The sequence below is a fragment of the Elephantulus edwardii genome, unplaced genomic scaffold (genome assembly GCF_000299155.1).
Source record: "Elephantulus edwardii isolate Elephantulus edwardi_28Jun2011 unplaced genomic scaffold, EleEdw1.0 scaffold00075, whole genome shotgun sequence".
Classification (NCBI taxonomy): domain Eukaryota; kingdom Metazoa; phylum Chordata; class Mammalia; order Macroscelidea; family Macroscelididae; genus Elephantulus; species Elephantulus edwardii.
This window is the reverse complement of record NW_006399825.1, coordinates 8,589,097-8,612,773: the sequence shown is the minus strand read 5'-3', so window position 1 is coordinate 8,612,773 and position 23,677 is coordinate 8,589,097. Positions and strand designations below refer to the sequence as shown.

Sequence of the window (23,677 nt, the reverse complement as noted above, 5' to 3'; positions counted from 1 at the left end):
CACATTTATTTTCTCTGGTAAAATGACCTATAGCTTTATGTGTATGCAAGCATGTGCTCCTGTTCCATATGTAACATTTATTGTATTTGATCAAACTCACTCTTTCTGAGGACATCAGTCATGGCCTAATTAAGTTTTGTTTGTCCCATATGTAAAAATGTCTGACATGTAGTAGAGATTTAATATTTGTTAAATAAATGAACATGTATAAATATATTTGTAGAGCTGATAATGACACATCTTTTCCTTTTTACAGATATTCGGTAGATGATGTTCCTTTCTCAATCCCTGCAGCCTCTGAAATTGCTGATCTTAGTAATATCATCAATAAATTGCTGGAGGCCAAAAATGGTGGGTATATATAAATATATATTCTTGAGAAGTTAGGGGGAAAATCAAATGCTACAAACTACACTGACTACATTATATTTTTATTTTATGCCTTTTTTCTTTTTGCTTCATTTTATAATTCTGTAACTAAACATTTTGTAGCTGTAAAAGTTTTAAATTACAAGGGAGCTCTGGTGGCCTAGTGGCAAGACGCTGCACTGCAGTCCCAGAGGTACGCGGTTCAAATCCACCAGATGCTCTGCTGGAGGAGGAGGGAAAAATCTCCTCCTGTACCAGTCAGATCTGATTTGACAGTACACGTAAAAATAATATGATAAAAATTAAAAAAAAAAACAAACCACCAAGTTTTAAATTATAATGTGTTTCTTTGCTGAGAGATACTTATGTTTTGAAAGTAACATGTTCAAAAGTTTTCTGTTTAGTATGCACTTAAGGCAGTATGTATATTTGGTGGGTTTGATCTAGGGACAGAGATGTTAATAATTAAGGCAGAAAGAGAATCAAAGCATTGCAATTGTGCCAGGCAGAGTTGAGCTGCTATAGGCATAAGACAGGTGCGTAGGCCCCACCTGCTAGTGATGACAGAACAAAGTAAAATTATAATATTCTTATTTATATAATACTGAAATGCCAGGATTTGATATCACAAAACCAAGCTCACTGCCAACAAATCCATTCCAGTGTGACTATAGAATAGCAACCCTACAGAAGAGAGGAGAATCAGCCCATACAGTTTCTAAGGTTGTGTATCTTTCTAGAAACAGATCGACTCATCTTTCTAGAATCCACAGAGCAGCTAGTGGATCCAAACCCTTGACCTTTTAGTAAGCAGCCAAATTCTTTAACCACTATGTAACCAAGGTCCCACTGAGTTAGCTCCAATTCACAGTGATGTTCTATACAAACAAATGAGAAACACTGCCTAATTTGGCACCATCTTTATAGTTGCTGCACTTAAGCTCATTGTTGCAGCTTCTGTGTCTGTTTTGAGGGTCTCTCTCTGACTTTCTACTTTACTAAGCTAAAGGTACTTAATTTTTTGTTTTTCAGATTCACATGCAAAAATGTCTAAGTAATAAAAAATTCGTAAGCAAAAATATAAAAGAAATCATTTTATAAGTATAAAGTATTTTAAAGTATGCTATTATACTAATATAATTTGGAAAAAAGAGTGTAGGCAGCATGAGGACAGCCAAGTCTGATTTCTGCTAACTCCACAAAGGAGACTTAACCCCTTCCACAATAAGAAATCAGTTCTCTTAAGGTTAGACATTTTCTCCCACTCTCCTCCACCTACTTCTTCTAAAACCAACCTTACTATTCTACTGAGTCCCAAATCTGTTCCAGTAACTAAAATACTTTATAGAACCATACTCACAATTATGGGGTTTATTAGTATAGTTTACAGGCTATAGTTCAGGTTGGTAGCAGAATCCCTGGATCCAGATAGCTTCTCAAGCATTGTAGCCCCTTGAGAAGCTATTTTATGCCATAAAATCCCTTAGCCTTATCAATAGCTTCAATAGTTACCATCTCATGGCCAATCCTGTTCTACCTATAACTATGTATATATAAAATTCATAATAGTTTTATGTACTAATAATTCATGTAGTGGCAAGGGTTTACTGTTCAAAGTGACTTTCCTAGCCTTTCATAGCTTCTCAAGCATTGTAGACCCTTGATCTTCAGCCTCCCAGCTTAGGTCAGTGTTACAAAGTTCCCTTAATTTGGTAAGTTATGGCCTCTTCCTGCAATCCTTCAGCAAGCTCTGTCTCTGGCTTCATGGGGCGGCAGTCCCACATCATCTTTGTCTCATGTTGGCCTCTGGTTCTCTGCTGAGGCTCTTGTTGCTCTTGGTAGGTCCTGGTCTGGTTAGTTCAGGAATCTCTGGCCCAGGACACACTCTGCTTCCCCTTTCTTTTTGTGTTGAGATTCCCATAGCTGCTGATGAAACTGCTCTGTTTAAACCTAGTTGAATGGTGAGACTAGACAGTCCCATTTTGGTTAGTATTTGTATGATTTCGCCCATTCATTTGGCAAAGTAAAAAATCAGTGGCTAGGAGGGACTTCTGGTAGCCTAGTGGCAAGAAGCTGTGCTGCAATCCTGAAGGCACGCACTTTGAATCCACCAGATGCTCCGCTGGAGAAGGAGGGGCAATCTCCTGTGCCATTCGAGTCCAATTTGATGGTACACAATAAGAAAAATAAAGTTAAAAAATCAGTGGCTAGAAAAGTCACTTTGAACAGTAAACCCTTGCCACTACATGAATTATTAGTACATAAAATTATTATGAATTTTATATATATATATATATATATATATACATAGTTATAGGTAGAACAGGATTGGCCATGAGATGGTAACTGTTGAAGCTATTGATAAGGCTAAGGGATTTTATGACATAATCCTCCATTTTTACATGTTTGAAATTTTTGTAATCTTTTAAAAAACCATGAAACATAAAGTAAGAGTTGTTGCTACTGTTGTTAGGTGCCATCGAGTCAAGTATGACTCATAGCAACCCTGTGAACAAAAGATCTAAACACTGTTCTGTCTTGTGTCATCCTCACACTTCCAACACACAGGAGCCCATTGTGGCAGTCACTGTGTCAGTTCACATGGTTGAGGGTCTTCCTCTCCTTCACTGACCCTCCACCCTTCTCAGCATCAAGTCGCTCTCCAAGGAGTAGCCTCTCCTAGTGTCATGCTTAAATTATGTGAGGTGAAAAAATGAAAATGAAATGACAGGATTGCTTAAAAAAGTGTGCCAGTGACGTCACCATATAGAAGCAGCATATTTTTATGCATATATTTGCAGATGCTGAAAAGCTCTTTCAACAATTTGGTTTTTATTGCTAATAAGTTGTACTTTTTTTAAATTTTATTTTAATGAACATTTACAGAGATTTGGATTGAATGAATGAAAGTTGTACTTTTTGATTCAGTGATAATGGTAGGCCCTGATTTACAATATCTTTTATTGCAACAAATGGCACTGAGAACTATATTTGTATAGACAATGTTATGTGTAATTTGCTGATGTTATCCTCAAATGTTAACTTGGAAATGTTCGTTGTTAGGATTTTAATATTAAAAACACTGTTGAACAAACTCTGGAAAAAGAAAGTGGTTCAACTTTTACATCAGTACCAACTTATACAGAGTTGTCAGAAGAGAACCTGGTTGTAATTTGGGGACTACCTGTATTCAGAAGGGAGTGGTGTCTGTAAGGAGTTGCACTGCTATCCCAAAGTCAAGTGGTTTGAAAAAACCAGCAGTTCCATGGGAGAAAGATAGGCAGTCTCCCCCCATGCCATTTGCAGCTTCTGAAAATTGGCTGGGAGGGTCAGCTATGAATTGGTTCCAACTCCATGGCAATGTTTTTTTACTTTGTGTTCAGACAGCATTCTTTTGTTCATGCACAGTTACACATTTTTAAGTCTTTGAACTAGAATAAGAGTTATTCTTTCAATAAAGTGTTATAACATTGGCATCTAGTTATTTATTATTATTCAAAGAGCTGCAGATTTTTCTATATTTAAACTGAATATCAACTTGTCGTTTTTGTATAAATGGGGTAATTCAGTTGTTGCCTTGAGCTTAATATGTTAATGTTCACAAATTTTTAAACAAAATATTGGAGAAACATTCTTGTTTTAGAAGGATTACAGCTAATAAATGTATAAAGAATGATATAATTAGACTGTTGACCACTTTTCATCTCCAAATGAAGTAAATAGTAGACATATGTAGAGATTACCATTGAAGCTAATACTCTTAGGTAAAACACTAATAGGGTACATTAGATAGACTAAAATCATCTAAGCATGCAGGTTAATTTTAACATGAATAGAGATCTTGTCCTTACTGACAATGGAAAATACACAATACTGCCAGGGAAACAGTCTTCCTACAAAAACCCAAACCTGAAATAGAGATAACTCTCTAGGCCCAACCACCAGTTTACAAGATAAATAAGTGATAACAATATTATTTTAATGCTAATAATTATATTATTATATATTAGAAGTATTTTATCTACATAGTAATAGGTAGGGGTTTTTAAATACTTACACGAACATTACTTCAGCCAGGTCCTCATAATAATTGCCACTTTATAATTAGAGGATGTTATTTATGCTAAATGAAATAAGTAAATCACAAAAGGACAAATATAACTTATGACCACTGTTATAAAAAAAGGTTTTAACGCACAGCTAGAATCCTTGTTGGAATAGCATCAGAGAAGAGGAGAGTGAAAGTTCATAAATAGTTTATCCTCTCTCATTGCTTCAAGTCAAAATTGATTCATAGCTGACCTTCCAGTGGATTTCTGAGGCTGCAAGACGCACAGGAGGAGATTGCCTACTTTCTTCCTCAGAGCTACTTGTGGGTTCAAACTGCCAAAGAGATCCTGCCTTTAGGTTAACTGCATAATTCTTTATTGACTAAGCCCCTAGAACTGCAAATATATCTAATAGGAGCAAACTAATGAATATTGAAGTAAAGGCAATATTACATAATGGGATAATCAGCATATCACTAGAGAAAAAAGACAGGAGAGGTACAGAAGGATTAATGGAAATCAGAATTATGGGTGAGGGGAAAGTGGGGAAAGTGCAATTATATTGTAGGTATTGAAAATCAATGTTACTGAACAAAATGTGAATGAATGGTTGAATGCAGAACTGCTTTATAAACCTTCAGTCAAATCACAAAACACAAAAAAGAATGATAATATTTTATTGTTTTCTTCAGAGTTCCACAAACATGTGGAGTTTGATTTTCTTGTCAAGGGCCAATTTCTACGAATGCCCCTGGTCAAACACATGGAACTAGAAAACATCTCATCAGTAAGTACAGATATTTATCTTCAGTATTTTACTAAGACATTGTCAAATAAACATTTAGAACTCGCCTGAATTTATCTTCAACACGCAAAATTCTTTTGATTATTTTTCCCTTAGAAGTTTGAACCTTAATTTCTATATAATTAATTTTTAAATCCTTGCTATTCTGAGATTGTACAAAAACAAAGATGAAAAGATACCTTCTATATCTGTGGAAGAATGAACAAGAAAGGGGGAGTAAATATAGCAAACCTCACATATTGCAGTTTTGTCTCTGTACTGCTGCAATGAACTGAATATTGCAATAAAGCAAGTCACAGGAAATTACTGGTTTCCCAGTGCATGTTAAAGTTATGTTTACACAATGCTGTAAACTACTAATTGTGCAACAGCATGATTAAAAAGTTTGAAATATTATGACAATTAACCACAGTGTGACACAGATATAAATTGAACAAATTATTGGAAAATTTGTCTCAGTAGCTTTGCTTAATACACAGTTGCCACAAATCTTTTCTTTGTAACAAACACAGTATCTGTAAAGAGATGTTCATTCAATGAATTGTGTTTGTACTAATTGCAGATGGGCAAACTGATTGTGCACATACAGAAAGACTTATATATTAGTTAAGTTGGTGTGATTTGCAGATGATTTCCCTTCCCCTAATTTTCACTTTATATACTATTTTTCATTTAAAATATACCAAAATTACTTGGAAAATGTTATCATTGAAATTTTTTATTTTCCTCTATCCTATAGCTTGATTTAGTACACATTTTCCAAGGTTATTAATATTCCTAAATATTACTCTCAGCGTACTGGTAGGTTAAGTAAGGTGTTTTGTTGGGTTTTTTTAATCTTCTTTTTTTAAAAATAATTTTAATGAGCATTTACAGAGATTTTGGATTTCCATTCATTCATTGCTGCACTTCTCTCCCCGCCCAGCCCTCCCCCAACCCCCCAGTTCGCTCCTCTCTTCCAAAAGTAAAAGAAACACTTCTTCCCTGGTACACAATCCCCCTGCACCCCTCCCACCGCCCCAAGTACATTCCACTATGCATCCTTATTTGTGGACTCTTGTGATAACCATAATACCCTATCATACATCGCTTTTAAATTATTCACTCCCTCATCTGTTTCAGTGCAGTATACACACTTTATCCAGTTTTTCTCAGTCTTACCCCAACCCTGATATCAATCACATTTTAACATTCTGTATGATTCCTAAGTTTCAGAGTTTTTAAAGAGCATTGATATGAAGGAAATACAGTGCAAATCCTTCATCTTCATAATGTACTATTTAAAAACTACTATCTGATTGCCTCTGTCCTCTCTCTGACTAGGAAGAAGTTGTGGAAATAGAGTACGTGGAGAAGTACACTGCACCTCAGCCGGAGCAATGCCTACTCCACGATGACTGGATCAGCTCAGTTAAAGGAGCAGAGGAATGGTACTGCCGGTTGCATGGGCTTTTTCTCTCTCTTTTTAGTACCATCTTTTTTAATCGTTTTAAGTCCACTTTGTAAATCCTTTTATTTCTGATTCTTTTTAAAAGTTACATTGTGATATACATACAGGTGATCATGCCAAACAAAGCAAGCTATGAATGCATTCAGTATATTCAAGAAGAAAGTGGTAAAAAACCCCTCATTGTCATTGTGTTGGAACTGACTTTTACCTGACCCTCCATTGGGTTTTCAGAGGCTGTAAATCACATAAGAGAAGACTGCCCATCTTTCACCTAAGGAACAGCTGTTGGATTCGAACCAATCGCAGTGGATTAGCACCACAACTCGCTACCCACTAGGTCTCCAGAGCTCCCTAAAGAAAATACTGATTATTTATTAATAATTAAAACTCATTTTCTTTTTAATCTCAAGATAGTATAGTATCATCGGTCATTTCAATAAGTCATGTATCTGAGGATAATTATAAACAAACTTTTACAGTCATAGATCTCTTGCTCCTTGGAGGCAAGGATTCTGAAGCTTCGTCTGACATATTTTGGACATATTGCAAAGAGTCCTTGGAGAGGGATGTCATGCTTGAGAGGGTGGAGAGACAGTGCAAGAGATGAAGGCCCTCGTTGAGATGGATTGGTTCAGTGATTGGGGTAACGGGGGTAGATGTGTCAGTGATAATAAGATTGGCACCAGATAGAGCAAGGTTTAGGGCTGTTGTATTTATGCTCGCTATAGCAGCGTCAGGATGGATGATGAAGAGATTGAGAGTGTTCACAGCTTCACTTTGCTCGGCTCCACAGTTAACACTCTTGGTACCAGCAGTCAGGAAATCAAAAAGCGTATCGCGATGGGAAAGTCTGGCGTTAGGGACCTCTCAAACGTACTCAGGAGCAACAGTGTCTCTCTGGAGACTAAGGTGCGCCTGATACAGGTCATGGTCTTTGCAATCGCTTGTTATGCATCAGAGAGTTGGACAATGACTAGGGAGGACAGAAGGAGAGTGGATGCTTTTGAGTTGTGGTGCTGGAGAAGGGTCCTGAATGTACCCTGGACTGCCAGGAAAACAAACAGATTCATCTTGGAGAGGATTAAACCAAGCTGCTCCTTGGAGGCAAGGATTCTGGGGCTTCGTCTGACATACTTTGGACATGTTGCCAGGAGGGACGGGTCCTTGGAGAGGGACATCATGCTTGGGAGGGTGGAGGGACAGCGCAGGAGGGGAAGACCCTTTATGAGATGGATTGATTCGGTGACTGGGGTAATCGGGATGGGTGTGTCGGAGGCCGTGCGGTTGGCACAGGATAGGGCAGGGTTTAGAGCTGTTGTGCATAGGGTCGCTATGAGTCGGAAACGACTCGATGGCACATAACAACAACAACATAAGTCACAGGCCACTCAATGGCACATAACAAACAACAAAAACAATGCCAAAAATCACCTTTCTTGGGAATGGGAACAAATACAGATCTCTTTCTGGCATAAACTGGGGAGCAGGGAGCTCTGGTGGCCTAGTGGTAAGAAGCTGCATTGTAATCCTGAGGGCACATGGTTCAAATCGACCAGCTGCTCCACAGGAGAAGGCTGGGTATTCTCCTACTAAGTGATTAAATGCTTCTGAAAGCCCGCTGGTGGATTGTTTACAACTCTATAGTACACAAAAACAGCAGCACACTGGTGAGCAAGTCCAAGGCCGTATGTCATTTGAAACACGTCAAATGGTATCCTGTTGATTCCTAGGACCTCATTTTTTGCCAGTGCTTTCAGTGCAGCTTGAACTTCTACTTTCATTACCATTGGTTCTTTTTTTTTTTAAAAAAAAAACAAACAAACCAAAAAACCCACCAAACTTTATTAAATCCAGTGGGAAAATAAATTCTAGAAATACATATAACATAAAAGTAGCCATGTTTACAAGGCAGAAATCCTGATACAATGACTGGCTATAGACACATCAGAAAGCTTAAAGCCAAACCCTCTATTGTCAAGTTGATTACAACACACACAATGGAACTCTCCCATAGGGTTTCCAGAGCTCAGGTCTTTAAGGAATCATGCTGCAACAGCTTTCTTCCAGAGCAGCTGGTGGGTTCAGACCACTGACAGCTGTTCCACTAGACCTCCTCTGAACTGAGCTGATCAGTCTCTAATCTCATTTGTCTTGGGGTGATCATTGTTTCTTAATCATATGGTACTTTATCATATATTTCAATGCTGGCCAATTCTTTTTGGTACACTGATTCTGTGTATTCCTTTCAACTTCTTTTGATGACCATAGCATTCCTAAATATTACAACCCAAGGCTTGAATTTGTTTTTCCATTCTTTTAGCTTGAGAAATGCTGAAAGAGTTCTTCCTTTTTTATTCTCCAATTCTAGTTCTCTACACATTCCATTATAGTACTTTGTTTTCCCAAGAAGCAAATACTTGCCCAAGAAAGGTGATTTCAACAGAATGTTGAAATTATTGAACAATATTAATAATATTACATGGATACAAAAGACTACTGAAGATCATTTAAAAATGACTAGAACAATATGTAGACAGAAAACTGCCAAAAGTTCAGACTGGATTTAGAAGAGGCCTTGGCACCAGAGATATCATTGCTCATAGTAGATGGATGCTGGCTCAAAACAAAACCAAACCAGATTAATTTGTGCTTTATAGTATACAAAGGCATTCAATTGTGTGGATCATAAAAAGTTATGGCTAACACTGCGACAGATGGGAGTCCCAGGACACTCAGTTGTGCTTATGCAAAACCAGTAATCTAGATGAGGAGGCTAGTATGCAGATAGAGCAAGGGAACACTGCATGGTTTAAAATTGGGAAAGGTGTGTGTCAGGGTTGTATCCTTTCCCTATAACTGTTCAATATGTATGATGAGCAAATTAAGAAGCTGAATATGGCAACTGGATTGGAGGAAGATTCATCAATAAACTTTATTATGCTGATGACAACCTTGATTGCTGAAAGTGAGGAGGACTTAAAGCGCTTGCTGCAGAAGATCAACGACAATATAGCCTTCAATACTGACTGCATCTCAACATCAAGAAAACAAAAATTCTAGCTAGTTGACCTACGGGCAACATCATGATAGATGGGAAAAAAGATTGAAACTGTCAGTGACTTCATCTTACCATGCCTTCACAGTCAATACACTTGATTCCAGCAGTCAGATCAGGAGAGTATTACACAGAGAAAGTCTGTAGTCAGAGGCCTCTCCAAATTACTGAAGAGCAAAGATGTTAGTTTGAGAACTAAGGTATGCCTGATTCAGGCCATTGTCTTTTCAGTCAATGCTGAGAGCTGGTCAGTAAATAAGGATGACAGAATTGATGCCTTCAAACTGCTGGAGAAGAGTACAAATGTCCTATAGATTGCTTAAAGAACAAATAGATGTATCTTGGAGAAAGTACAGCCAGAATGTTCCTTGGAGGCAAAGATGATAAAACTTCATCTCACTTTCTTTGGACATTTTGTTAGGAGAGGCTGTTCAGTGGAGAGGATCCTCGCACTTGGGAACGTCGAGGGGAGTCACAAGAGAGGAATACCCTCAACCAGGTGGAATGACACAGTAATGGCCTCATGTGTTGTCAGAGGTGGACTGACTGCAGCAATGAGCTCTAATGTGTCACGTTGTGAGGATTGCACAGGATAGGGCAGGTTTCAGATCTTGTTCATAGTGTTGGTATGAGTTGGACTTAATATTAAGCATCAAACAACAGTGCCCAAAAGAGGGATTGCTGGTGGCCTAGCAGTAAGGAGACGTGCTGATAACCCAAAGCCAGGTGGTTTGAATCTGCTAGCCCCTCCACAAGAGAAAGATAATTGTTTTCCGTGTGATTTACAGCCTCTGGTTCCGACTCAGTGGCACATAGCAATAGCAACAATGCCAAAGGGAGTGACTAGAATCATGTGTGTCTCCCAAGAATTATTGTATAGCTATGATTTTCCGAACCTATTGAATCTGTATGCTGAATATATGAGAGGAGTTTGGCATCCAAATTAGAAGGAGACTTATCAATAACCTGTGTTATGCAGATGACACAATCTTGGTTGGATCCACAATTAACACCTTTGGTACCAGCAGTCAGGAAGGAAATAAGGAGACACATTGCACTAGGAAAATTTGAAGTTGGGGAACTCTCCAAATTATTGAGGAGTAATGATGTCACTTTGAGGACTAAAGCATGATTCAGGCCATGGTCTTTCCTTTTACTTGCTATGCTTCTGAGAATTGGACAGTGAATGAGGATGATGGAAAAAGAATTAATGCCTCTGAGCCATCGTGGACAGCCAAGAGAACGAACAGCTATATCTTGGAGAGGGAGCAGCCAGATTGTGCTTTGGAGGCAGAAATGATGAGGCTTCACCACACATACTTTGGGCATGATGCTGGAAGGGTGGAGGGTTGTTGAAGGAGAGGAAGACCCTCAAGCAGATGGGTTGACGACACGGGGAGGGACTGCTGCAATGGACTCTCGTGTGTCAGGAAGTGTGTGGATGGTGCAGAATAGAACAGGATTCAGATATTTTGTTCATAGGGTTGTTATGCGTTTTAGTCTACTCGATGGCACCTAGCTGTGTTTTTACTACTTTTTATTTAAATAGTTTTACTGGTTTTGTAATAGTTTGACTACACAGGACTGTTAGGTTCTATAAGAAATTTGTATAGATGGTTTCCCTGAGAGTTAGATTAATTATAGCACTAGTGACAATGAAGTCTAGGGTTTATGAGTATGTTTTTATTAGGAAAATTCAAGGGTAGCATCACATCCACTGTATATTGAAATCTTTTTCTTTATAATTCTTTAAAAGTATAATCCTCAAGGTTGATTTCTATTATTAACTTAAAAATACAGTTGATTTTCGTGGTTTAAAATAACTAATTCTTTTATTTCATGGATTTTTCCCCCCTCTCATAGGATCTTATCTGGCTCTTATGATAAGACTTCACGAATCTGGTCCCTGGAAGGAAAGTCAGTAATGACAATTGTGGGACATACAGATGCTGTAAAAGATGTGGCCTGGGTGAAAAAAGGTTCGAATTTTTTTTGCCTAAATTAAAAAGAATCTTTAGCAGGGATTTGGAAATAAGCCGTTTCCGTGGAGGAGTGGGAAATGGTTTATGCTTTACTTATTATGAAGTTTTTCAGTATAGTGGTATTTTAGTAGGAAACATATTTTTTATGAAATTTATATAAATTAACCGTAAATTTACGTAATATACATTTTCAAAATAACATTGAATATGTTACACTCATAGCTTTTATGTTTCGTTTGAGGGATCGTCCTTTTATTTTGTTGGGGGTTTTTTGTGTTTTTTTTTTAATGTTATATACCATAGTTGACCCTGTGGGTTTTCAAAGGCAGGTAATTGCATGGGAGGAGAGTGCCCATCTTTTTCCCATGGAGTGACTGGTGGCTTTGAACTGCATGCCTTTGGGATTGCAGCACAGCTTCTTTGCCACTAGGCCACCAGAGCTCCATTTGCCTTATTTTTGTAGTTTCCTTTTAAAATGTCAACTTTTTTATAATATTTTTCTTTAAAGGGGGAGGGGGAATAACTACTTTGGTTTCCAAACAAAATGGATTTGAAATTTTTGCTAATTTGTTTCTTACTCTATGTTCTCTTATTTAGACAATTTGTCTTGCTTATTATTGAGCGCCTCTATGGATCAAACTGTTCTCTTATGGGAGTGGGACATAGAAAAAAATAAAATGAAAGCCCTACACTGCTGCAGAGGTCATGCTGGGAGTGTGGATTCTATAGCTGTTGATAATACAGGAACTAAAGTAAGTAACTAGTGAGTTTTATTACTTTGTTACTTAGAACATGTACTGCTAAAAAATTTTAGGGAAATCTGGTGTCCTATTGACTGGAAAGAAGTTGCACTTGCCATCTCAAAGGCAGGCTATTCTAATTCATCGGCTACTCTGTAGGAGAAAGGTGGGCAGTCTCCTCTTACACAATATGCAGCCTCTGAAAACTAACTGAAGGATCAGTGATGAGTGGATTCTGACTCAATAGCAATGAGTGAGTGACTAAAGAATTTTTTTCTACATATCACTCATTGTGATTAGCTTTGTGTAATAACATTTTAGTAACAAAGTGTTATTTCAAGCTAATAGTAAGTCCTCATGTAAACAGATACAAAGATTTCATTCTTAGCCTGAGTATTTCTAGAATCATGTATAAACCACAGAGATGCAAAGAAATGAGGCAAATAAGCAATTTCACTATGTGTAATAATTGATACCTTTTTAAACTATCAACTATACAAAATGTTCTGATAAATTTAACATGCTTAGTTTATCATCTTACACATACACATGCTGACTTAAAACTAGCAGTTCTAATGTACTGTTCATCATGATGAAAGATGTAGGCTACAATATATTGATTTACAGGAGATTACAGTTAGAAGGGAGCTCCAGTATCTTAATTGTAGGGAATTGCACTGCTAAACCAAAGATACGTGGTTCAAATTCACCAGCTTTTCTGCAGAAAAATGATGGACAATCTCCCATGCAATTTTTGCCTCTGAATCGGCTATGAGTTGGTTCTGACTTGACAATAATTAGAAAGCTGCTTAAGCCACATTTAGGAGTGTTACATCAGTATTTTTTTACCAGTTAGGGTAATAGGACATTTAATACATTAAAAAGAAAAGATTTTTCATATTAGAAAAAAATTTTACTTGTTGAATCAAGATGTAGGTGAATTAGTTACTATTTTCTGTTTAAGTAGTCTTGATGAGGTAGTATGTTAAACGTTGTCCTGCCAACTGAGATGCAAGTTTGCCAGCCACTCTGTAGAGAAAGGTGGACAGTCTCCTGTAAAGATTTACGCCCTTGGAAACGTCATGGTTCTTTATGAGTCTAATCAACTCAACACCAGCAGATGTTTAGATTATAGGAGACAGAAGTCTGTCTTAAATTTTTTCTACTTCACTGGGAGAGTGATGAGCAGTTGGACTTCCAGGACCAGTAGGATATAGGCTCAAATGTGACTAGCCCATTCTCTTCCTCTGCTAACTCCCCAAGTTGGATTTATTCTCGAGTCGTCTGCAACTCATAGTGACCCTATGTACAATAGCCCTAAACCCTGCTCTATCCTGTGCCAACCTCGCTGTCTCTGGCGTACCCACCCCAATTATTCCAGTCACTGAGTCAGTCCACCTCATAGAGGGTCTTCCTCTCCTGTTTTGTTCTCCACCCTCCCAAGCATGACATCCTTCTCCAAGAACAGGTCCCACCTTGCAACATGTCCAAAGTATGTCAGACGAAGCTTCAGAATCCTTGCCTCCAGGGAGCTCTGGTGGCCTAGTGACAAGAAGCAGCACTGCAATCCCAGCGGTACGCAGTTTGAATCCACCAGATGCTCTGCTGGAGAAGGAGGGGCAGTCTCCTACTGTACCTATCAGATCCAATTTGATGGTACAAACACAGAAAATAATAAAATTTAGAAACAGAATCCTTGCCTCCAAGGAGCAGTCTGGTTTAACCCTCTCTAGGATGAACCTGTTCATTTTCTTAGCAGTCCATGATATATTTCATACTCTTCACCAACACCACAGCTCAAAGGCATCAATCAGTTCTCTTTCTGTCCTCCCTAGTCACTGTCTAGCTCTCTGACTTCTAGCAAGCTATTGCAGAGTATGGCCAGTATCAGGCACACCTTAGTCTCCAGAGTAACACCATTGCTCTTCTGTAGTTTGGAGAGGTCCCTAGCAGCCAACTTTCCCATTGCAATGTGTCTTTTAATTTCCTGGCTGCTGGTGCCAAGAGTGTTGACTGTGGAGCCAAGCAAACCAAAGCTGTTCTTTCTTTATAGATTCTATTATTATTACCCAATCTTCATTATTTCCATTGCCATTTTTTTTCTAGGAAAAGACTAATTACACCTTCTTCAGACATAGTTTTAAAAGAAAAATATGTTTACGGCATTGAAGTCTATGGGGGAGAGAATAGTCTAAAAGTATTATATTTTAGGGCATTATTTTTATCGTAGGAGTATGCAATGAGGGTTGCAGAGTGGATTATATTTGGGGGTAGGGGGTGGGATTGTGTACCAATGAGGGAGTTTTTCTTTTGCTTTTCAAGGAGAGGAGCAAACGGGGGTGGGGGGGTTGTGCGGGGAGAAGGGTGCAACAATGAATGAATGGAATTCCAAAATCACTGTAGATGTTCATTGAAATGAAAAATAAACAACCTAAATTAAAAAAAAAAATCCTGAATGTGTAAGACACCTGTTGGCACAGTGTAGGTCAGTCGTTCACCCTGATCTAAGTAACTATTTAGCAGAGTTTGAGTGTACAATTTCTAGGAGAGTAGTAAACTGGGCAGATGATGCTTTAATAGCAGAAAAATTCAGAGTGCTTGCCTCATACAGTTAAACAAAGGAAAGGTTTTAATGATTGAAAATAGTGAAGCTTGTAATATGATGAATTATATTACATATTCTTTTTTTTTCCCTTCCTTTACATATGTTTAGTTTTGCAGTGGCTCCTGGGATAAAATGCTAAAGATCTGGTCTACAGGTATGTAACAATTAGTTAAAATTATTACCAGTTTGGTCTCAGGTTCTTGCATACGAAGACCTAGATTTATTTTTTTTTTCAGCAAATATTTCAAATTGGCATTGTTTAGTATTGGCCAAGCAAGACCCAAACACATGCCCAGTGCTTAATTCTGACTCATAGCACACTTTCCTACATAGGACTGAGTAGAACTCTGCTACAGGAAAAGACCTAGATGTTTATTTCATTCTTTTATTGTTGTAAATGTAACAAAATATTTACCATTTCAACATTCCACACTTATACAGTTAATGTGTTTAACAATCAATGTTAACAGAAGCTCATTGTCATGTAAGTGGCAAGTTTCTATTTCCCGTGGCTCCTGGCCTTCTCTGTTAATGTCTAATAAACTTTAATCTATACATTTGTCTATCCTAGATATTTCATATACGTAGGGTCATACATTTAACCTTTTATAACTAATTTACTTTACTCAACATATTTTCAAGGTTCACATTATATAGCATATATCAGGACTTCATTTTCCTTTTGTGAAATATTTTTATATTGTTAAGTATATGGAATAATGGCTATTATGATTAGTTGTTATCCTTAATGGGCTTATCATTTTGTTGTGAGAGAGTAGATGAATAGGAAAGTTATAAAACAAAATCCATGGTTCATTCTGGATGTGCTACCTTCTCAAGTAATAATGAAGGGGGGAAATACTGTTTGTAAAACACTTAAGAAAAGCAGAACTACATATTCTTTATTAGCTAAGTAGAATATATAAGACTGAAATATCTGCTTTTAATATGTATTTATCTCGCCACCCCACCTTTATTATTGAGATAAAATGTTGTAAATAGTAAATAGTTTTGTGTAACTATTATAAAATAATAAATATTCATGATAATCTTAAAGACCAAGAAAGATGTCTAACTGGTTGAATTTTAGTTTTGAATGAACTTTTTCTTTCTTTCTAATTTTGGAAGATTGATAATTGAAGTGTTGTGTTACTGTTAAGTATACTTTACTCTTCTCCAAAATAATTTCCTAAATGGGATAACATGAAGAACTATTATACCCAGATATGTAAAGAATTTTTTGAGACAGTTTGCAATTAAATATACAAAGATAAAAAAAGAAAAGACCAAAATGGATGTCAGTGGAGATTCAAAACATCAAGAAGACAAAGATTTCACCACTGGGCCGATAGGCAACATCCTTTTAGATGGAGAAAAGATGAAATGGTCAACAGTTTTCACCTTACTTAGATCCACAGTCAACACTCTTGGTACCAGAAGTAAAGAAATCAAAAGATGTATTAATACATTAGGAAAGTCTGCTGTCAGGGAACTCTCCAAAGTACTGAGGAGCAAGATGTCAATTTGAAGACTAAGGTGGGCCTGATTCAGGCTATTAGTCAGTTTTTTCAGTCACTTTCAATGCATGTGATAGCTGGACAGTGACTAAGGATAACAGAAAAACCATTAATGCCTTTGTGCTGTGGTACTGAACAAGAGTACAGAATATCCCATGGGCTGCCAAAGATTAAACAGGTATGTTTTGGAGAAGATCCAGCCAGAGTGGCCGTTGGAGGCAAAGATGATGAAGTTTCGTCTCATATTCTTTGATCATGCTGCCAGGAGAGGCTGTTCCATGGAGAGAGATATCATGCTTGGAAAGATGGAAAGACAGTGAAAAAGGAAGACCTTCAACCACATAGATTGACACAGTTATTGCAACAACAGGCTCAGGAATGTCAGAGTGGGCAGGGTGGCACACGGTAGGATAGTAGCCAAATCTGTTGTTCTTACAGGGTTGCTATGAATTGTACTCAGTTTGAGACACCTAACAACAACATCTATTAAGAGGCTTCTTAAAGTAGAAAAATGTAGACGTCACCTTTCGTTAAGGTTTATAACTTTCAAAACCTGATTGAGGGAGGGTAGCTATGAATAAGAAGTGACTTGATGGAAGTGACGTTCATGCTAATAGAATGTTAAATCTAATTCACTGTGATGCAGTCCCTACAGATGAAGAAGATGTAATGGAAGAATCCTTAAATCGACCTAGAAAGAAACAGAAAATAGAACAGTTGGGACTAACAAGGGTAAGTAGAATTTACTAAGGTCATTGTTGATAAATACATGATAAATTATAATATAATCTCTTCCATCTGTATTTTCTTTTGCCTTGCCTTGCCACTTTAAACATAATTAGGCTTTTTATTACCAGGTTATAAAGTGTTTCAGTTATAAACACTATTTTGCTACATTTTCATCATCTTTGAATATACAATAATTTAGCTACATTTACAGATTGGTAAGTTTTTTATTTAGCTGTTATATGTGATCTCATGATGCTGGCCAGTCTTGGCATGCTAATTGCAGTGAAATTTTTGCTGTTAATTCTTAAGACCAAAAAAGGATTAAAAATAATTTATCTTCTCTCTGCATTTCCTTTTAGTACAAGACAATTTGCCTTTGATTTGCATCATATATTAGTATATAATAAGGTGCTATTTCTTTTTTGTAGTAAAACATATATAACAAAATTTTCCATTTTAATTATTTGGCAGTTAATTACAATTTAGTGCCATTTTTTACATTCACAGTGCTGTGTAACCATCACCACTTGCATTCATAATTCATTTTGCTAATATTAATGCAGATCAGTTACAAGAAGGGAAAAGTCAGCAGTATCCCAAATGTTTGATTTGCTGTATAACTCCATGATTTCTGACATCAGCTGTTCCTCCCTCATTCAATTCTGGACGGTCTCACAGAGACTCAGACCTGATAGACCTGTTATGTCACAGACCAAATCACTCATACACCTCTGGGTGATGCAGGCCGGTGTTGCAGAGACTGATGAGCGTTGTAGTCTTTCAGTTGCATGCAGCTGGATACTGTATCCCACTGTCCCATGAAAGCAGGTATCCTGAAAAGAGAGAGCCAGCACTGAACTCCTATGAGCTTATATAAGCCTCTGATAGGGTGGTACCAGGCCATAGTTTTTGCAGTTGCTTTCATCACAGTGCTGGATGATGACAGTAGAATTGATGCCTTTGAGTTGTCATGCTGGAAAAGAATATTGAACATACCATGGACCACCAAGAGAATATACATGTCTATCTTAGTGAGGATTAAACCAGGTTGCTTCTTGGAGGCAAGGATTTTGAAGCTCTGTTTCACATACTTGGGCATGTTGCCAGGAAGGACCAGTCCTTAGAGAAGGACATCATGCTTGGAAGGGTAGTGGTTCAGCACAGGAGAGGAAGTCCCTGGATAAGATAGACTGACACAGTAATGGTGTTAGGTGTGTCAGAGACAGTGACATTGGCACGGACGGGATAGAGCAGGGTTCAGAGCTGTCTTGCAGAGGGTTGCTGAGAGTCAGGTGACTCAACAGCACCTAACAACAACTATACTCTTCAGTTTATGTTGATAATAATTTCTAAGTTGATTTTTATTTTCTTTTTTAAAAACTTGACATATTTCAGAGCCTACTTTTTTTGGTGTACAGCTCTGGATCCTGATACATACATACTGTTCCTTGTTATGGAGTTTATCCAACTCATAGCAACCCCATATCTAACTGCTACAATCAAGATACCAGACAGTCCGTCATTCTTTCCTGTGCCATCTGTCATGAGCTGCCTTCCCTGGCAGTCATTCATTTGTTTGCTAGCTCCCATAATTTTTCAAGAATGTCCCATAAGTGGAATCATATGGTATACAGTCTTACATCTGACTTATTTCTCTCATCATAAATTGTTTTAAATTTATTCATATCGTCTGTGTCTTATCAGTGGTGTTCGTTCCTTTTAAATGCTGGTTAATATTCTATTGTATAGCTCTAGTAGAGTTGAAATATATTTGGGTTGTTTATACTTTTTGGCAATTATGAATAAAGCTTCTGTGCCACTTTTTGGCCAGTATGAATAAAGCTATAAACATTTGAGTATAGTTTTCATTTATCTAGGTAAATACCTAGCAATGAGGTTTCTGGTTCATATGATAAGTTGCTTTGTTTTCAAATCAGTGTCAATAAAATGAAATTTGACATTGAAATTTCATGTCAATGAAGATGTCAAATACCATGCCATTTTTTATTTTAGAGAAATTTCATTACATGTATACATCTTTTATTTTGTTTTAAATCACAGCAGAGACTATGTAATCCTTCATTCTACTGGGTTCTTTACAGCTTTCAGGAAAATTTTAGAATGGGGTGAGACCTTAGAGATCATCTGGTCTAAAGATTGGCCAACTATAACCCATCAGCTCATTTATCTATGGTATTTCTTTGTATTGCAGAGTACAATTTTTTTTTTTTTAATTTTCAAGGAATTATAAACAACCAAGAGTAATGCATATAGCATTTAGACAACTGATAAAATCCGTGCTAGTATTAATACTACTCAAAATTAAAAGTACCTAATCCGTAGTTAACAAGCAGATGAGGAAGCAAAAGAATACAGTGGAAAGACAACAAGCTTTGGAGTAATACTAGGTTCAATCTTGAATCTTAATGACTTAAAAACTATAAGGCTGAGCAACTTCTTTTTTCTCAACTTCATCTATAATGTGAAAACAGAGCTTAGTTGTTTCTTCTTAAAACACTGGCAAGCTCTATACTGTCTGAGCTTCAGAAGTAATACTCTTCTCTCTTTATTAGTCTGAAGTAAAAATACTTTCTCCTTTTGTGCTATTTTCTTTTTTAGACTCCCATAGTGACCCTCTCTGGCCATAAGGAAGCAATTTCTTCAGTTCTCTGGTCATATGCTGAAGAAGTCTGCAGTGCATCTTGGGACCACACCATAAAAATATGGGATATTGAGACTGGCAGTCTCAAGTCAACTTTGGTAAGCTTAAAAGTTCATTGGTTTTCATATTGATTCTCTGGGGAACTTTGTGAGCATGGAATTGTGCTTCCAGCCTAAAGGTATTGGTTCACATCCACCAGCTGCTCTAAGATAAAAAAGATGGGCACTATCCTCCCATGTGATCTGATAACTCAGGGGAGGATCAGCTATTAATCATTTGTGCCTCAAAGGAAATGAGGTTTTTGAGTTTTTTCTATGATTTCTTAAGCTATAAACTAGAAATGGTTACTTGTAGCCTAACATAGTTTTCCTTCTCCTTTTCAGACTGGAAATAAAGTTTTTAATTGCATCTCCTACTCACCACTTTGTAAACGTTTAGCATCTGGGAGCACAGATCGGCATATCAGATTGTGGGATCCCCGAACTAAAGGTGAGTCTTTTACAAGGGGAATGGGTTATGTGAGTAATGAAAATCTCTACTTGCTAGCTAAAAGGGTGCTTAAAAATGTTCTAGGGAAATTTCCTGGATTTGTTCCAATACTTCTCCTTTTCCAAATTCAACTATTATCTTTTTGTTTTGTTCAGATGGTTCTTTAGTGTCGCTGTCCCTGACATCACATACAGGCTGGGTCACATCAGTGAAATGGTCTCCTACCCATGAACAGCAACTGATCTCAGGTTCTTTAGATAACTTTGTCAAGCTGTGGGATACAAGAAGGTAAATCTAATTCATGATCTACAAAATAAATACACTATTTACGTGTTTTAGACAGAAAAAGTGAAATGCTAAAACTAAGATAAAAAGGTTAAAAATGTTCTCATAAATATAAAAAAATTGTAAAATATATCTTTCTTACATTGAAGTTATTAGGTATAATAAAATGGGAAAAAACAGGTTTTACAGATATTATCCTGAGCCTTTTTTTTTAAATTTATTTATTGTGTGTGTACCGTCAAATCAGATCTGACTGGTACAGGAGGGAAATTTTCCCTCCTTCTCTGGCAGAGCATCTGGTGGATTTGAACCATGTACCTCTGGGATTGCAGTACAGCTTCATGCCACTAGGCCACCAGAGCTCCCCTTATCCTGAGCCTTAATGTAAGTACATCATCATTTTAGGGAGCTCTAGTGGCCTCATGGTAAGGAGCTACCCTGCCAACCCAAAAGCTGGCGGTTCAAATCCACCAGTTAATCCACAGAATGATGGGCAGTTTTGTTGTACAATTTACTGCTTCTGAAAACCCTGTAGAGAGAGGGTTCAGCTATGAGTTGGTTCTGACTCAGTGATACACAATACATATTTTAGAAGTAAAAAACAAAGACATTGGTCACCAAGTAATTGAAAGTGATCAGATTATAAATCAACATTCAAAAGGGAGATAGGCAAAGATTTACCTCCTGTAAAGATTTACCTCCTCAGAAACCTGATAGAGGGCTTCTGTAAATTAGAATTGACTCAGTGGTAATGGGGCTTTCTTCTGAGTTAGTACTTCCAGGATTCAGAATGTACCCAATAAAATCGATGCATAGTTTACATCTTACAAGTAGAATGAAGAGGCGTTAACCTGTTGTTTTAAATAACATCTGCTTTCTAGCATTCTTACGCTACCTGATAAGGTAAACTTTCAAATCGTCAAAACTTTTTCATAGCATTTTGAGTAATAAGACTCTGGGACAGGTGTGATTTTTTTTTTTTTTTCAGCATTAGGTAAATGGTATTTCAGTAGTGAAATGACATCAATGTGAAGATGTTGAGTAATGCAAAGATTTTGATAGAGGAAGTAGACAAGTAGGAAAAAATCTTGACACACGGGCAAAAATGAGGCATCCAGTATTGGTGGAGTTGAGCAATCAAGAAGGAAAGTGGCAAGATAGGCAGGGGGTTTGTATTGGATAGAACCTTATATGGCTTAGTAAGGAATCTGGGTTTAAGTCTTAGTTTTCACAAAAAGGCTGAGTGGCATTTAGTGCAGAGAACAGAAATGGAAGCAGACAGGCTTAGGATGTGGTAGTAGCATTAAATATGTTAGGTAAAATTTGAAGATAGCTCTGTGGCAAGACTACCTTGTAGATTAAATAGATAAGAATCAAGGATAATAACCCATTTTCTTTCTGGGTGGTTGATGGTATCATTTACAGTGATAGAAAAGAGAAAATTGGTTTGGGAGGGGGAAAATCAAGAGTTTTGTTCGGTGGTTTTTAAGCTCGATATATGTCATCAATCTCAAGGGGAATGTTTGGACTGAAGAAAAAAATTAGGAGTTACTAGTATATAGATGGAAAGTCATGCTTTGGGGATAAAAGAAAGGCAATCAAGGGAGTGTGAAAATAGGCATAATTTTAAGTCTATTTTAAAATATCTTTAAAAGTGACTTCTACCATAGGCTTAATCTTATATGTCGGTTAACATTTTTCTTTAATATGTTACATCATGTCTCTGTACTCGGCAAATGATACAAGATAAACAGGAGATGTGTTCAAGTACATAAATACTTAAAGATTAAATGGTCCTTGGGACAGAGTTTATAAATTGTACCAATTTTCAGCAAAATACAAATTATTATTAATATATGTTTAATTTTTTTTAAGACTGTAATGCGCATATGTTACTATTTTCATCTTTTAGTTGTAAAGCTCCTCTCTATGATCTGGCCGCTCATGAAGACAAAGTTCTGAGTGTAGACTGGACAGACACAGGGGTAAGAATTTATTATTTGGTAAACAAGCAAATACAGTATTGGAATAAATCTGGTGTTTGTGTTTAAAGGTAACATTTCAATATATCTGGTATTTGTAATTCTATAGATTTCTTATAATCATACATCTTACTGAAGAAGAAACACATCTATCCATTAATAGTAAAAGAAATTTAAAAAATTTTTTTAATTTGGAATTTTGAAGCCATTTGTTTTTTCCATAGTATTTTTGTTTCATAGTATTTCAACAGAATATTTTAAATTCATAAACTCAATAATTTAGACTAATTGGATCAAAATATTTATCATTTAGAAAACTCTTTAAATAAGTCTGGATTATGTAGCTGTAGTTAAAGAAGTTTTAATCAAAATCAGCAGTATTTTGTTATTTTAGCTATCACATGAAGTAATGAAATTTCCTTTTTCTCCCCTCTTCTGCAGTTACTTCTGAGTGGAGGAGCAGACAATAAATTGTATTCCTACAAATATTCGCCTACCATGTCCCATGTAGGGGCATAAACATGAATGATAATTTGACTATAGAATCTTCTATAAATGAAGTCAACATAGACCTGCAAGTCAACTCTTCAAAAGCAGACTTTTATAGTTTATATAAAGTTTTCACCACTGATAACAGCTAACAAATAATGTTGGGTTTGGTTTATATTTATGTTTTGTTTATATTTTTGTTTTGTGTTTATGTATTTATAAAATCTAAAATGTAGCCTTCGTTCTTTATATTATGCTAAACCCTTGAAATTAAGATGTCTTTTCCCAGTCCCCTTTTCAAAGATAGTGGTTTGAATTTCTTTTGAGGCACTATAATAGATTATACACCATTTTTTTTAAAATGGAGAAACATGTATTTTAAAATGAACTTTAAAACGCATTATTAAAAGACTAAAATCTTTAATCTGAAAAAATTAGGTATACAATTTGATTTTGAAAAATTAAGCAA

General features: G+C 36.7%; 1 protein-coding gene across 1 annotated transcript in view; it reads left to right on the top strand.

Annotated features, from left to right (window-relative positions):
• WDR12 (WD repeat domain 12) overlaps window positions 1-23,238 on the top strand; it is a 31,497-nt gene extending 8,259 nt beyond the window's left edge. The window contains exons 2-13 of the mRNA XM_006889095.1: window positions 257-351; window positions 5,111-5,205; window positions 6,547-6,653; window positions 11,592-11,707; window positions 12,308-12,462; window positions 15,164-15,209; window positions 17,219-17,304; window positions 19,921-20,061; window positions 20,347-20,452; window positions 20,608-20,740; window positions 22,650-22,722; window positions 23,161-23,238. Coding sequence (XP_006889157.1) covers window positions 257-351; window positions 5,111-5,205; window positions 6,547-6,653; window positions 11,592-11,707; window positions 12,308-12,462; window positions 15,164-15,209; window positions 17,219-17,304; window positions 19,921-20,061; window positions 20,347-20,452; window positions 20,608-20,740; window positions 22,650-22,722; window positions 23,161-23,238 — 1,231 coding nt within the window. The remainder of the gene's footprint in view (window positions 1-256; window positions 352-5,110; window positions 5,206-6,546; window positions 6,654-11,591; window positions 11,708-12,307; window positions 12,463-15,163; window positions 15,210-17,218; window positions 17,305-19,920; window positions 20,062-20,346; window positions 20,453-20,607; window positions 20,741-22,649; window positions 22,723-23,160) is intronic.
• Window positions 23,239-23,677: the final 439 nt, after the last annotated feature.